The sequence below is a fragment of the Ctenopharyngodon idella genome, chromosome 1 (genome assembly GCF_019924925.1).
Source record: "Ctenopharyngodon idella isolate HZGC_01 chromosome 1, HZGC01, whole genome shotgun sequence".
Classification (NCBI taxonomy): domain Eukaryota; kingdom Metazoa; phylum Chordata; class Actinopteri; order Cypriniformes; family Xenocyprididae; genus Ctenopharyngodon; species Ctenopharyngodon idella.
The window spans coordinates 41,410,402-41,426,535 of record NC_067220.1 but is presented as its reverse complement, the minus strand read 5'-3'; the positions used below and the strand labels follow the sequence as shown (position 1 = coordinate 41,426,535).

Sequence of the window (16,134 nt, the reverse complement as noted above, 5' to 3'; positions counted from 1 at the left end):
CTGTTAACCATACCTGCTTTTATGCTGTAAACTACAGTCTCGTTGATGCCCGTGTCACCATCTTGAGCTTTTATGGCCTCAGGAATGACGTCTAAAAACGGTCCTACCTGTACATGAACAGAAAAGACATGGAGGATTTGATTTGTTTGATCAGACATGAGTTTAAAGTATTGATCATGACGTAATTTACCTGATTTTCCTCAATGGATGCCTTGTAGAGACTGTGATCAAAATAAGGGTTTAGATTGTCAAAATCTTCAACTGTTATTGTAACTGTTGTGGTGTCACTGAATTCTTCTTTATCCTGCAAAGAATCATAGGGTTTTTATTGCTATCTATCTTGAAATTCTAGTTCATCCAAAAATGAAAATTTTCTTGTATGAGAAAAAACAGTTTGGACAATTTTACTAAACATCTGCTTTTGTGTTCCACAGAAGAAAGAAAATCATACAGATTTGGAACTACAGATAAATACGGATGAGCCAATGATGACAGAATTTTAAATTTTTGGAACTATTCCTTTAGTGTAAAACAATACTCAGTAAAATGGATGTGAGATTGGTAGGATGTCGGAGAGTTTGTCTTTACTTTAGCTTCCACGACGAAGGTGTACTGTTGAGCATTGTTGAAGTTCAGACGTTGTCTCAACCTGATGTTGCCGTCATCTCTCACTTCAAATTCATCTGGTGCTGGAGGCTGGCAGGGCATGTGATTTAAATGAGAATATCAGTAAAACAAACTGAGCTTATGTACACTCAAATTTATGTATGGAGTGAGCAGGGAACAACCTAACACAGGGCTAGTTGTAACACACATGGTTTAAACTTGTCTGCATGTCCACAGCATGACAAAAAGATTTAGTTGCCATATAAACACTATATAGAAAAAAATTAAATGAAAAAATCTTTGAAAGGTATTGCTGAACATTTATTTAACCAAAAGGACATTTATAGTTAAAAGTCTAGTTAAAAAAAGTTATTTTTTCATTTTAGTTTTTAGTGCTTATTTAAAATGAGACAAATCTGTTATTTCAATCTCCATTCTGTTTTTAGCAGTTTAGTACTTCAATGCCTATAGCTAACTTGCAGAAGACACTAGCCAGGACTAAATTCCAGTTGCACAGATGGGTCCTGTTGTAACACTTCTATTCAGCTCTGTGTTTCTCTGAATGTGTTTCTTCATGTATTTGCCCACATTGTTTTGAATGATGCTTTATAGCCGTGTTTTGCAGTGTTCATTGTCAAATTCCAAAATTAGTCTTTTTTTTATTATTATTAAAAAATGCCATTATTTTGTCATGTTTTAATTTTTTTTTTTTTTTTTTTTTTTTTTTTTTTCCTCTGTTCTGCTCATGTTTGTATTCCCTTGTTAATCCTCTAGTCTGTTTATTGGTTCAGTTCTCCTCTGTTCTCCTGTTTGTTTCTATGGTTACATATTGATTTAGTATTCAGTCGAGATGTGTCTTAATTATCTCATCAGCTCCTCTGTTTGCCTTCACGTATTTAAGCCCTCAGTTTCTGTCTGTTCATTGTTTAGCTTTGTTTTACATCAGTGTGATTGTGGTTTGTTTCTTCTCGTTGATGCTTCTGTTTATTGTTTAGATTATCATATTAAAAGTCTTCTTGAATATACACTATATTGCCAAAAGTTTTGGGACGCCTGCCTTTACGTGCACATGATTTTTAATGACATCCCATTCTTAATCCATAGGGTTTAATATGGAGTTGGCCCACCCAGCTATAACAGCTTCAACTCTTCTGGGAAGGCTTTCCACAAGGTTTAGGAGTGTGTTTATGGGAATTTTTGACCATTCTTCTAGAAGCGCATTTGTGAGGTCAGGCAGTGATGTTGGACGAGAAGGCCTGGCTCACAGTCTCCGCTCTAATTCATCCCAAAGGTGTTCTGTCGGGTTGAGGTCAGGACTCTGTGCAGGCCACTCAAGTTCCTCCACACCAAACTCGCTCATCCATGTCTTTATGGACCTTGCACAAAGCACTGGTGCGCAGTCGTGTTGGAACAGGAAGGGCCCATCCCCAAACTGTTCCCACAAAGTTGGGAGCATGAAATTGTCCAAAATGTCTTGGTATGCTGAAGCCTTAAGAGTTCCTTTCACTGGAACTAAGGGGCCAAGCCCAACCCCTGAAAAACAACCCCACACCATAACCAGGTTCACCAGAGCTTCACAGGTTGCCACTGGAGTCCTCTTCCACTCCTCCATGACGACATCACAGAGCTGGTGGATGTTAGAGACCTTGCGCTCCTCCACCTTCCGTTTGAGGATGCCCCACAGATGATCAATAGGGTTTAGGTACCCTCAGCTTATTTAGCAAGGAAGTGGTCGTCTTGGAGGTGTGTTTGGGGTCGTTATCATGTTGGAGTACTGCCCTGCAGCCCAGTCTCCGAAGGGAGGGGATCATGCTCTGCTTCATTATGTCACAGTACATGTTGGCATTCATGGTTCCCTCAATGAACTGTAGCTCCCCAGTGCCGGCAGCACTCATGCAGCCCCAGACCATGACACTCCCACCACCATGCTTGACTGTAGGCGAGGCCTGTTCTAAATGTGGAACCTGTCCTGTTAAACCGCTGTATGGTCTTGGCCACCGTGCTGCAGCTCAGTTTCAGGGTCTTGGCAATCTTCTTATAGCCTACGCCATCTTTATGTAGAGCAACAATTCTTTTTTTCAGATCCTCAGAGAGTTCTTTGCCATGAGGTGCCATGTTGAACTTCCAGTGACCAGTATGAGAGAGGGAGAGCAATAACATCAAATTTAACACACCTGCTCCCCATTCACACCTGAGACCTTGTAACACTAACGAGTCACATGACACCGGGGAGAGAAAATGGCTAATTGGGCCCAATTTGGACATTGTTACTTAGGGGTGTACTCACTTTTGTGGCCAGCAGTTTAGACATTAATGGCTGTGTGTTGAGTTATTTTGATGGGACAGCAAATTTACACTGTTATACAAGCTGTACACTCACTACTTTACATTGTAGCAAAGTGTCATTTCTTCAGTGTTGTCACATGAAAAGATAAAATAAAATATTTACAAAAAAATGTGAGGGGTGTACTTACTTCTGTGAGATATGTATATGATTAAATCAGATAACATTTTAAACTTTCATATCTTTAAGTTACAACATGCCCCACCAATGCCACTTTTCACGTCCTTTCTTTCGAGATAAGGAAACAATAATACACTATATTAAAGAAAAGATCACATAATTGTATAAGACATGTATAAACGTTGAAAAAAGGTACTCTGAATCCCAAGTGGATTTACACAAACTGAGAACATCAAAAGGTGTTGTGCCCCGCTCTCCCCAAATGAGTTTTTTCCCCTAAAAAAACTGAACGCATTAATGTGTTAAATAAGAACTATATATGTGCTTATTCAAAATTAAATATATTTGAATTGATCAATAAAATTGATAATAAATAAATAACATTGAAAAATAAATTGATTGAGAGCCATATTGGAAATTTAACTTAGAAATCATCTAATGCCTGATTGGTTAACAGATAGAGGTGTGGAAGCAAGGATTAGATAAACAGTAATAAGGTCAGAGATCATTGGGATGTACAAGCTGAAGTTTGGATTTCCAGTTATCTGTGAAATACAAAAAACTCAACCTTGAAAAATATTGTATTCAACAATAGCACCTAACTTCTACTTCTGCTACCTCCCACTGATAAGCAATAGCAAGCAGCAAATCATAATCCAAGCTTTCAGAGAAATGTGGTTCCAGGAACATGTCTACTATCACGGTCACCAGTAATTCAGTTTTGTAGAAGCCTGTTGTGTTTGTAATATATCAAATACATGAAGACTCAGTTTAGACTCACCAGTATAGAATATATAATATTGTTGTTTTCTGGATAAATATCTGCATCTTCAGCCGTCACCTTGAGCACATCTGAACCCACAGCCGTCGCCTGGAGCAAAAGACACAGTTTAAAAAGAGATGTGAGTCTCTGAGTGACCAAACACACTACTGCTGTATAAAGATGTGACAATATACACACCTCTGACACTGTGGCGTTGTATGATTTACTCTGGAAGATCGGAGGATTGTCATTGACATCCTCAAGATTTAATGTCCTGGTATTTGTTTTCTGAAATGCACAATGAAGACTTTATAATGGACGTTTATTTGCTTAATTTTAATTTCTATAATGGTTTATGCCTTATTGAATGATTGGGTTATGCTATTGTGTAAATAAACATACCCCTGTGTTTGAGCAGGTGACTGAAAAATGCAAATTCCCTCCTGACTGGAAGAAATAAAACACAAAGAAAGAGTATGTGGCACTACCTTTCTTTATGAAAGTAATGTATAGGTATGATTGTTTGTTTCATATTTATTTACTTTATCTAACATATAACCGTGAAACAAACCTCCTGTAGTACATCAGCGTCCAGTGGTTTGATGGTTCGTACAGTAGCGGTTGAGTCTCCGTTAGTGTGAACCAGCTCCAGAAATGTCACACCAATGGTATCCTCTTCTGGCTGCAGCACCAGACGATCATCAGGTTTGATATCTGTGATAATGTCTACATCGCCTGAAGGCCAGATCAAATACACATTTAAATACATATTGACAGACAAGTTGTACTTAGGTTGTTAAGTCTTGTGGATATTTCTCACCTTCATATCCCTCCAGGACACTTCCTACATAGATACTAGTTCCACCCGCACAGTTTATCTTTGAGGTACCTTGAACAAGTCATTGGTTTCAGGACTTAAATAGATAAAAGGCTATATTCAGTAGCACACAGAATACATTAAGTCACACAATATATGATCTGAAAAGTGTGTATCTGGATCAAGGTGATCCAATCCTATTTTGCTTTTAAAAACCGCGACGAAAGTAAAATGGATTACCTGAACCTATATAGCAAATAATGGAATTTCCGAATCTAGACAATTCTGATCTGGATTAAACTTTTTGAACAACTGGTGTGCTATGCACTGTTTGATATAAGAAAGGTTTAGAAAGGTCATGTTTAATAAGGGATGAAGGATCGCATGTTTAAAACTACTTGGAACAACTCCGCTCGTCAAGGAGCTGTTGTAGTTATAGCTGTCACACTGGAGCTCAGTGGTAAAAACATCTTTAAAAAGATGCAGAGAGAGAATATCCAGCTTGCAGCCGTAACATTTCATCTTGGTGACAATGTCTCCTAACTGTGCTGAAGAAACTGGTTCAAAATGAGTCAGAAAATTAGACGGTGAAGGATTCAGTGGAGAAATTATTAACACACAATACAATAACATACAATATGTTGTAACATTCAAGAGCCTTGGTCTCTTGAATGGCATCTTTCAAAGTCTCCTTGAAGGGTTTAAAACAGATTGTATTAAACAGTGCTTTTGGGTGATTTTCATTATCCGAAATTAACATTTGAAAAACTTTTTTTTTTTTTTTTTTTGCGTCTTTTACTGCATTTGTATTTTATTTCATTTGAAGACCTTTGTCCAGTAAAACATGTTTTTAAACAACAGATAGATTAATAGATAGAGAGATAGGATAAACTGACTTACCAATAGCACTCCTCACACTTTGGACATGCAGACAACCTAAAATAAATAAAATATAGAATAAATCGATCTTTTTCATAATTAACTGTCAGTACTGCATGTATTATGAAGCCTGGCAGTGAAGAGAATGACTATTCCTCCTGTAATTTCTCTCTCTGATCTCTTTTTTATTGTATGTCATAAAGAGTTATTCTCTTGTATAAACAGGTATCAAAGGTGCTTCATAGAGGCCAATAATACAGTGATGTGGGAGGGATTTTCTGGAAAGAAGTTGATGATACAAGTTTATTTAATAATGATATTTGAGATGTCTTGAACCCAGATTTTGTTACTGAACTTGTTTTGAGTTTCTACCACACCTTCTCATGCAAAAGTTTATTCTAGACGTTCCTAGAATGTTGAATTTTAAATCAAAATTAAGTTGAAAGAACGTTTGAGGAACATCATACCTTAAAACGTTCCTCTAACGTCTAGAAATTAGACATTTTTTTTTTACGTTCCCAGAACCAACACTGAATATTTAGAGAACATTCTTATAACAAAATTCTTTTAGCTGGGAGACAACTATTCAGTAAAACCTAAATATTGTACCATTTTTTCTTAGTTTATAGCTTACCAATATCAGGGGTCTTCACCCTTTTTCAGGCCATGGACCCTTTAGTAAATAAAAAGACTTAGCAAGGATCCCCATTACATGTTGTATAACATTGAGTGTTGCATTTTAAATTTGTATTTTTAATGCATTTTTTTCTCACAAAGATTAGCCCTAAATATGGTTTCTGTAAAGATGACATGACAAAAATAAATAATTAACTTTGCCCCTGCTGAGTAACTCAGATGAGTTTTTTTTTAAAAAATCTATTATCCCGTGTTCCTACTGCCAACGCAATCAAAATATCAAATATTATCTCATCACTGCTTAAAATTATCAGAACCAACTATAAATTTATAAAACCAACATCATTGAAAAAATCAAAGGTTACACTGTACAATAAACACTGTACAGAAATGTATAAAGGGGATTATATCTTATCTTGATGATGGTGATGATTTGATTTTATATAATAAAAGATTTGAAAGTGAAACATTAATGTTACACCAATTCTTTACTAGCAATCCACACAAATAGACTCTACTGGATTATAATGATTTGCCACATGACTGTGGAGTAAGGTGACCAGATTTCGGAACTGGAAACCGGGGACATTTCCTTTGAGCTATCAAAATACCACCAAAATCTTGTTTGTTATCATCTATAAATTAAAAAAAAAACAAAAAACAAAAAAAAACAGGGACAATACATTTTTGAATGTTTTTGTTTTTTAATTGTTGTGGGTTCCCTATATTATTACATTAATAATTATAATGATATAATTTATTATTAGGATTTTTAGTCTGGTTTTAATACAATTCACCAAAAAACTATTACACTATAACCATTGTAAAAGCAGTTCAAAACAATATGCCTATTATGTTATAACAAAAGTACGACTTTACAAAATCACATTACAAAAATAAAACAACATAAATATAAGATAAGATAAATAAAACAGTATTTAACAAATATTTTAACATTTATAATTTAATTTAATATTTTCATTTTCACAAGCTGTTTATACTGTACAGAAAATACAACTTTTTAAACTTTTAACTAATTTTAACTATTATTTTGCCTTTTAGACTCATTTTAAGCACTAAGTAAGTTGCAAATGTATTATTATTTATTTAAATATTTTTATTTATTCATAGCTGAGTGTAGCCTACCATTACCACGTGATATAGTTATTGTGACTGGGGACTTTTAAAATTGTCCAAAGCAGTCCCGCACCCTGTTGAAGCCCTGATATAAAACACATAACCGTATTACTTTAATTTAACATGAATGGTTAGTATGTTACTACCTTGAAAGCTGAAACCGATAATTTTGTTTCTTTTGATCTGCTCTGGTCCAGGTTACGTTCTTCATGAAGTACGCGACCAAGTGTAGCAGTGTAGCTGCACAGCCCCCTCTATTGACGAATATAATCACTACACGATTGCTCCGATAACCAACAGGCTGCTGTATGTTAAGGCCGGAACACACCAAGCCGACGGTCAGCCGACTAAGTTTTCTCAGTGTGTTCTGCACATTCGGCTGAAGTTGGTCCTCGTCGGCTTTTTTTCGGCCGATTTGAAATGTTGAATCGGCGTCGGAGCTCGTCGGTCCGTTGGGCCATCTGATCATTCTGATTGGCCGTTCAGCTACTGCCACCTGCTGGTACAGAAATGCATTTCATCTTGCGCAGGCGCAATGACGTGCTACTTGGCCGTCGGGTGTCGAGCGTCGGTTTGGTGTGTCAGGGCAACTTTGGACACAGACACTGCCGACGTGAGCCAACTCCGCAGTCTGCTTTCGTCACCACTAGTCCGGGATACTCTGCACGATTTTTGCAATCCTTTAAGATCATTACAAATTACACTGTGCGACATGGATCCAATTGAACTGTCTCCAAAGACACCTGTTGACTCTCAAAAATTGCCCATAACCGATCTAAATCCCGGGATACACTGCACGATTTTTGGTTGTCCCAGACGAAAGATTGCCATCGTGAAACAATCATGGCGATTTCTGTGATCGTGGCTCTTAATCGGTGGTTCCATGTCGTACAGTGAAAGAGGTTCAAAGACAGCCGTTTTCCTGGTCTTGCGACCAAAGATAGCCTACGATAGTTTTCTGACAGTGATTGTCTTGGTGGAGTAGTGGCAGAATTTTTGTTCAGCGTGCCAGACGTTCTGGGTTCTAATCCATCCTTGTGTTATTTATTTTATTTTTTTCTCATTAAAACCAAAGATGTTCATCAGTGATTGTATATCAAGAGCAGGGACACGTTTATGTGCATTTTGTTTTGTGATTTCACCGGAACGAATAGAGTCTCTGGCCGCAACAGTGTTAAGCGATAAATTGAAGCTCTCATCCGTGTGAAGACTGTGCACGAGCGCAAAGAGAAAACTGTTGCGCCACTGATAACAGCGGCAATGAGCACTCAACATGTTTTCAAGAACAACACATTTGCAGCGAAAGATCGCCTATTATTTAACACAAACGAACGAATTGCTAATCAACTAGAGATGTTTCTTTTGTATTAGTACACATCTGTGCCGCGAGATGTTTCAAAAAGTGGTGGGGACAATATCGACCCTGGCAAAAAGTGGTGGGGACATGTCCCACCCTCCCCACCCTCAAATTACGCCTATGTTTGCGGGTTATTTTGAACGAGCTGTAAAACGGGGACATTTGGTCACCCTACTGTGGAGGCACATGACATGCAGTTTGTTGAGAAGTGTAGGCTACTATTATTTTTCTTTTATTGCATGTATAGCATGTTCAACTGGCAGAAAATAAAATATATATATATATTCCCTAGTGTTTTTTCAGAGATTGAATAATTCGGCAGATGAATATCTGCTATTTGATTGCAGATTTTGTTCTCAAACTTATTGTGCTGTGTAAATTAAAAAATATGATGTTTAACAACTGCATTATTTCCATCATTTTACTATAGACAGGCTACAGTCTGATTCAGTTAGTTATTTTTAGGCATTATGTAAAGTGTTTTACCTAATATTTTCTAATAAATAAGCTCTGTACTAAACCAAAGAACTGACTCAATCTTTGATGTCAGGATTATAATAGTAATAAATCTATAGCTATATCTATATGAACTGCAACTAGATATGCTTTATGAGACCAACGTTCCCATTTATCCGTACTTTCACTTTCCTGTGTTTTATCTGCAGAGATCAGCAGAGGGAGATGAAGAGCGCTCTCTCAGTGAAGATGTTACTCTGGTTCTGCTGGTGTTCAGTGTGTGTGACTCAGGCCTACAAATCCACCACAAAACACAACTTATTGCTCCACTTCAAGTCCCACCACAAACTCCAACTCGAGACCAAACTCAATCTCAGACCTCATCCCACCTGCAGGAAAACAGATGAATTGCGAAAGGGCTTGTATCATGTTAGCCTATTATTTTCCCCTGAGGTTTACTTATAATGTTACTAAAGTTGTTTGTTTTGAGTTCTCTCAGGCATAATCTCATTCTAATCATTTGAATGTATAGTGCAGTGATCTCAAACTCAATTCCTGGAGGGCCACAGCTCTGCACAGTTTTGCTCCAACCCTAATCAAACACATCTGATCCAGCTAATCAAGGTCTTCAGGAATACTAGAAACTTCCAAGCAGTGTGAGTGGTTTGAGTTGGAGCTGGTTGGAGCTAAACTGTGCAGAGCTGTGACCCTCAAGGAATTGAGTTTGAGACCACTGGTATAGTGGGTTTTTTCATTCCAATTCATTCATACCTGCAATACTTATATATTTTACAGTAGCAGCAGAGGTGTAAAGTCCAGGGGTCAGAAAGTAAAAGTACTGCCATACGTTTATTCCACCCACTGAAGCAGTATTAAAGTTAATGAGACAATTAAGTGATTAATTGAGTGATGATTGACCATTATTGAAGACACCTGATGATAACAAGCAGAATCACCAAAGGAGAAAATCACAATTTGTAAGCCACCATTATGTAGATCAGGGTTTGCTTTAGTTGAGCTCTTGACCCTTGACTTTTTAATTTCAGATTTTGTTTTGACTCCTGATCTTTTTAATGCCAGATTTTGTTTAGGTTGTTGTAACTGAGTTATTACAGCTAGACAATCAAAGAGAAAAGATGATCAGGTGGTGTTGGTTATGTTTTTACATAATCATTATTTGACCTGAATCACTGAACTCATTTAGAGCCCAATCTCTGAGTTAGATTTACATTATTGATTACTGCAGCACTGTGATTCTACAACAGAAGATCCAGCTTTTTCAATATAATCCAAAAGATTTCTTAAAAGTTATTCTGATTTTAAAAAAACAAAACAAAACAAGAGACATCGAGAATCAGCGTATGAATCTCAACAACGGTGACAAGCAACATATTCTGATAAACAGATCAACTCTGAACATTAGAAAACAAGCTACTAAAAAGTCACATAAAAACAGCAAAAATAAAATAGTGAGAATAAAGGAAATTACTAAGACAATTCAGCTCATAATTTATTTATACTGCAATGCATGATGGGAGCCATAGATGAATTTTGATTGGTGGCTCCCAGAATGCACTGCAACATGCTTTATTATCCGCACCACTGTTGAGATTCACAGACTGATTCTTGATGTGTATCTCGAAATGAAAGAGATTTTTATTTATTTATTTATTTTTTTAAATCAGAACAACTTTTAAGAAATCCTTTGGATTATATTGAAAAAGCTGATCTTCTGCTGTAGAATCACAGTGCTGCTGTAATCAATAATGTAAATTTAACTCAGAGATTGGGCTCTAAATGAGTTCAGTGATTCAGGACAAATAATGATTATGTGAAAACATAACCAACACCACCTGATCATCTTTTTTCTTTGCTTGTCTGGTTGTTATGATTCAGTTACAGCAACCAAACAAAATCTAATAATAAAAAATAAAGGGTCTAGAGCCCAACTAAAGCAAACCCTAATCTCCATGATGGTGACTTAAAATTGTGATTTTCTCCTTTGGTGATTCTGCTTGTTAACAGCAGGTGCTCATCACTAATGTTCAATAGTCACACGATTAATGAATTATCTTGATTGAATGGTCTTGTTTTGGTCTTGGAAGGCCTGGTCTTGACCACACCTCTGGTCTTGAATGGTTTTGATTTTGGAGGTCTGGTCTTCACCTCTGAAATTAACACAGAGATGTGTAAATGTGTAATATTAACACATTACAGGTGTTCTTGGCTGCACAGATTGTGTTGATGCTGTGAACAAATACACAGGTTGTGTTAATTTTAAAACTACACATAATATGTGTAAAACAATTGAATTCTTCCATCACATTTTTATGAAATATTGACACAAAATGTGTAAACTAGAGTGTTACACATAATATGTGTCATTTTTCCACTGTTGGGCCATTAGCCTCGCGGCACTCCTGTAAAACCTGCCCTAAACATGCCTTCACTGGACTACGTCATACAATACAGAGTTACACCAGCGAGAGGGAGATGAATGAAATAAATCGCTATACAAATATATCAGAAGCTGTCATTTAGTCTTTATTTACAAACTTGGACACCACACACGGCTATTGACTGACCACGAACAGGTAATAGAACTTACTTGCAGCATTTTTCATTTGTTAAAGTCCACTTTCTAATAAAAATTTCCTGATAATTTACTCACCCCCATGTCATCCAAGATGTCCATGTCCTTATAGTGGACTTCAATTGGCCCCAAACGGTTGAAGGTCAAAATCACAGTTTCAGTGCAGCTTCAAGGGGCTTTAACTAGCGAAACGATCGGTCGTATTCTTCAAAAAGCTTACGCTGAACGCCAGTTCTGTTTTTTCCATAAGTTTAATAGGGAAGGTATAGGACATTCATCGTAAGCTTTTTGAAGAATAGGGAATCACAGTCTGGTGGAAGTGACTGTGTAGTTGCTGTTTCAGTGATAATCGTATTAGTAAAAGTTTACAATAATATTATGCTCACATTATTAGCGTATATAAATATTAGTTTATAAATGTAAATGGCAGTCGGACAATTAAAGATAGTCCGTTTCTGCAAATGAAATGAGGTAACTTTTAATTTAGTGAATGGCTTTACAGTAACTTACTGTAGTTTACAGTAAATAACTGTATAATCAACAGTAAATTACTGGCAAGTCTTGATGCATGAAGTTTATTTGATTCAGTGCTTTCCTGAACCAGTAGATACTTGTAAAGCTTTCCTCTGTTCTACAAGCTGCAAAAGCATCTCCTTTACCGATACAGAGGTTTTAAGTCTTGCAAAATAAGAAAAATTGATTTAAAAAAAAAAAGTGCATTCCACTTTGACCTCTGGGTCATCTGGAGGTATTGACAACTGATTCATGTTGGACGTGGACCATTCTTCTTCTTCCTTAAAAAGAAAATCAGGCCCCTTAAGCCATCTTTTACATGCTAAAAATTCTTCAGCACCAAGAATTGTTATTCTTCAGCTCTTTCTTTCAGTGCTTGTTCACAGCAGGTGTTTGAATGATTGAAAGAATGTTTCAGGAACATCATACTAACCTTTAAATAACATTCTACTAACATTAAGGAAACTGGACATTTTTATGTTCTTGGAATGTTACAAATCAACGTTCCTAGAATGTTGAATTTTAGATCAAAATTAAGTTGAATAAACAGTTGAGGAACATTATACATTATAAAAAACATTCCTTTAACGTCAAGAAAACTGGGTGTTTTTTACGTTCCCAAGAACCAACACTGAATATTTAGAGAACGTTCTTATAACAAAATTCTGTTAGCTGGCATAGTACCTTATATTTTCCCTTAAAAGAGGAAAAAGACTCGCAGAACAGGTGTACTTCACATCAGAATAGTTGATTTTTTCCCGTCGATTAAGGCAAATAAATTGCTTCCTTTCCCTCATCCTTGGCTTTTTTAACAAGGGATCAACTTTTTACTCTGGTGTCTATCTACTGGGGAAAGAGATTCTGTGAGTTGAAACTCTCTTCACATCCTGATAGCAATCAATAATAGAAGTGGGGTAAATATTAAAAAAATGTACATATATCATCTGTGGAAGTCTCAGGATCAAAAAATGTTCATCCAATCATTGCATTCGGTCCGAATAGAATGTCCCACTTCCTGTCAACATATGTATTTCCACACCGTCATGCACCCTACTCGCACAGACATCATACGTCATCAGTGTGATCCATGAGGCTATGCAGGTTGTAGACACACAGTCACTTTTATAAGTGTTTATAATTTTTTATTATCTTTAATAGCATAACATAACAGGGCGGGAGGGAGAGGGGGTCCAAAAATGTCTTTTGCCTGTCACAATAGAAGGTGAATCCAGATACTGGATATCTGTATACTCCATTTGGCCATGTATGTGAACATAGGTGGTGGATGCACTTTGCTCCGCCTGACCTGCAGAGGGAGCTATAGAGTGCATTAGTGCCCAGCTCCTCTTTCAGCATTTCAGTTTTTTTCCATTCATTTTTCCCATAGGGATTTGTTAAAGTCTTTGTTAAATAGTTATAAGCCATGAACCAGGACAACCAGCTACAAGGAGAAACATAACATTATAAACTTTGATTTGAAGTGAAAAAGTTTTCAAAACTAGGACAAAAAGAGAAAAGGTACAAGACTATGTACTTAACAGCTTTAGTGAGGGAAAGAACTACAATCCCATGAAGCATTGCACAACAGCATAATCAAATTAAAAATGATGGAGAAATATAAAACTACTTATTTACAAATGTTCATTTTATATAAATGTATATATCCAAATGTATATATCTCGATTAACAACCTTGTAACCTTTAAAGGTTTTTAAGTTATTGTTAAAAATCATTTTCCCTATGGAGGAAATTAATGGAAAAAATTCTTCTGGAACCTGACTGTTGCACTATTTCCCTCCAGGAGTTATGGATGGTGCACTCCTATTTCTTATGAATGGGAGAAACTGCAATATGCAATATGGTGGAATATGTCCCGCCTTCTAGATAAAAGCCAATCGCTGATTGGTAAAGTCATTGTGTCACTGCAGCTGCCGTTAGAAGCTCCGGTTCCCACAGAAACCTGAGACTTGTTATAGTCATTAGTTTGTCTGTGCTTTACTTTTTATTTCATTAAGTTCCGTAACCTCTCTGGATTCTGGGTTTCTGTTAACAAGGGAAGAAACATGTTTAGTCAAATAGCTCAGAAAATACAATGCATATAACAACATGGTAACTGATGCAGATTTTGTATTTGAGAACAATATTTTACAAATGAGTTCGACTGTTTGTATCAGATCTTTAACTATATTTTTTAACTTACGTGTTAAAGTTAGCAAGGCGGTCAATACTGATTCTCCTTTCATTTTGGCACAATAATTTTTCCTGTTTCTTTTTCCTGAGGGAGCAAAAAATATGTATTAAAACTACTTAACCAAACATATTAATTTTCTTCACTGTTAAAAAATTACCCCTAAAACACGGTCAATGTTCAAAGTCAAAATGAAACATTATTGTATTACTTTAAAGATAGCTGACATTACATTACTGCATTACCTACAACAGTCATTATAAAACAATAATCAAATCAGTGGCACAACTACTGGCCGTTTGATAGTCAAAGAAAATTGATGGAAAAATACCTGCAGTTTCATACACAGTAATAACTTACTTCACAAGATGGATAATCGTTGACGTTAAAGTCACACTGATTATAACCAGCACAACACTGACAGCGATGAGAGCATTTGTAACTGCTTGACTGGGATCTTCAGTGTTTCCAGAACTGTCCTCCACTTTGATTTCCAAACCAGGACCGAAGACCTTCTCCAGTTCAGATGTTAAATCGTTGTGCTCAGTGTTCAGTTTCCTGTGGGAGTGAACATATTTCAGATGCTGCCCATAAAACTCTCATCCTAATTATATAGAACAGATATCATTTAGACAAGCAGGCCAGGGGGAAATGTGAAGAGTATAGTTTTGTTAATGCACATACATAAAGTATAATAAATTAAAATTAAATAAATAACATCTAGGGATTGTGACTTTATGTGTGGTCATGCACTTGCAGCACTTGCACTTGTCACGTAATTCACATCCCTACTGGTATTCTTGCATGAACATGGTTGATGAACCAATAACCTCATGGGCAGTCGTAGTTAAAATTAATGTACTCAAATTAGTTTTATAATTGCTCTAAATTATAGTTGATTTAATCTAAATAAACTGATATTAGTTCAACTTACTCTTTGACCTCTGTAGCTTTGATGACAGCTCCACTGGAGTCCATGGCAATGAAACTGACGTAAGTTTTGTCTGTAGATTCTCTGAGAATGGTGCGCATCTCATTCCCATCCTCGGCTCTCACACTGAGGACTTTCACAGTCCAACCTAAAGCTTTCTCCATTGAACTGAGAAAGGAAAACACTATCATATGGTGTAAAGAACACAAAACAATATGAGGAGGTAGCAAGAAGTACCAATGCAACATACAATACAATTTTTCTGTGTGGCTCATTGATTCATCCCATTCACCTGTCCCTTGTTAATTATCTCGTTAGCTCATATGTTTGCCCTTGTACTTAAAAGGTTAGTTCACCCAAAAATGAAATTTCTGTCATTTATTACTCACCCTCATATTGTTCCACATCTGTAAGACCTTCGTTCATCTTCAGAACACAAATTAAGATAAATTTGATGAAATCCGAGAGTATCTGATCCACACATAGTCAGCAACGTCATTGCACCTTTTGACGTCCAGAAAGATAGTTGAAAACATGGTTAAAATAGTAAGGTTTAACCTTAATGTTATGAAGCGATGAGAATACTTTTTGTGTGCAAAAACAAAACAGAAATAAAGACTTTATTAAACAATTTGAACCGTTTTCATACATGGTGAACTCAGTGCAGGCTTCCGTGTTTATGTCTGAACTCCAACTCAGTATTGGCTGAAGCTGAACACATGAGCAGCATGACGCATGCATGTGATGCTGATGCAGGATCTGGACAATAATGAGCCGGCATTCAGACTATTTTA

General features: G+C 36.5%; 1 protein-coding gene across 9 annotated transcripts in view; it reads right to left on the bottom strand.

Annotated features, from left to right (window-relative positions):
* LOC127513524 (protocadherin Fat 4-like) overlaps positions 1-16,134 on the bottom strand; it is a 97,902-nt gene that overhangs the window by 34,482 nt on the left and 47,286 nt on the right. The window contains exons 7-9 of one of the 9 annotated variants that reach the window (XM_051895440.1): positions 3,852-3,911; positions 589-696; positions 191-304 (exon numbers count right to left, since the gene is read on the bottom strand). The exons of 4 other annotated variants lie outside the window; for them this stretch is intronic. In XM_051895440.1, the coding sequence (XP_051751400.1) occupies positions 191-304; positions 589-696; positions 3,852-3,911 (282 nt within the window). Of the gene's footprint in view, positions 1-190; positions 305-588; positions 697-3,851; positions 3,912-4,404; positions 4,569-4,653; positions 4,723-5,550; positions 5,686-16,134 lie in introns of those variants that run through there. 4 more of the 9 variants (XM_051895459.1, XM_051895449.1, XM_051895425.1 and 1 more) reach the window with 4 other exon arrangements.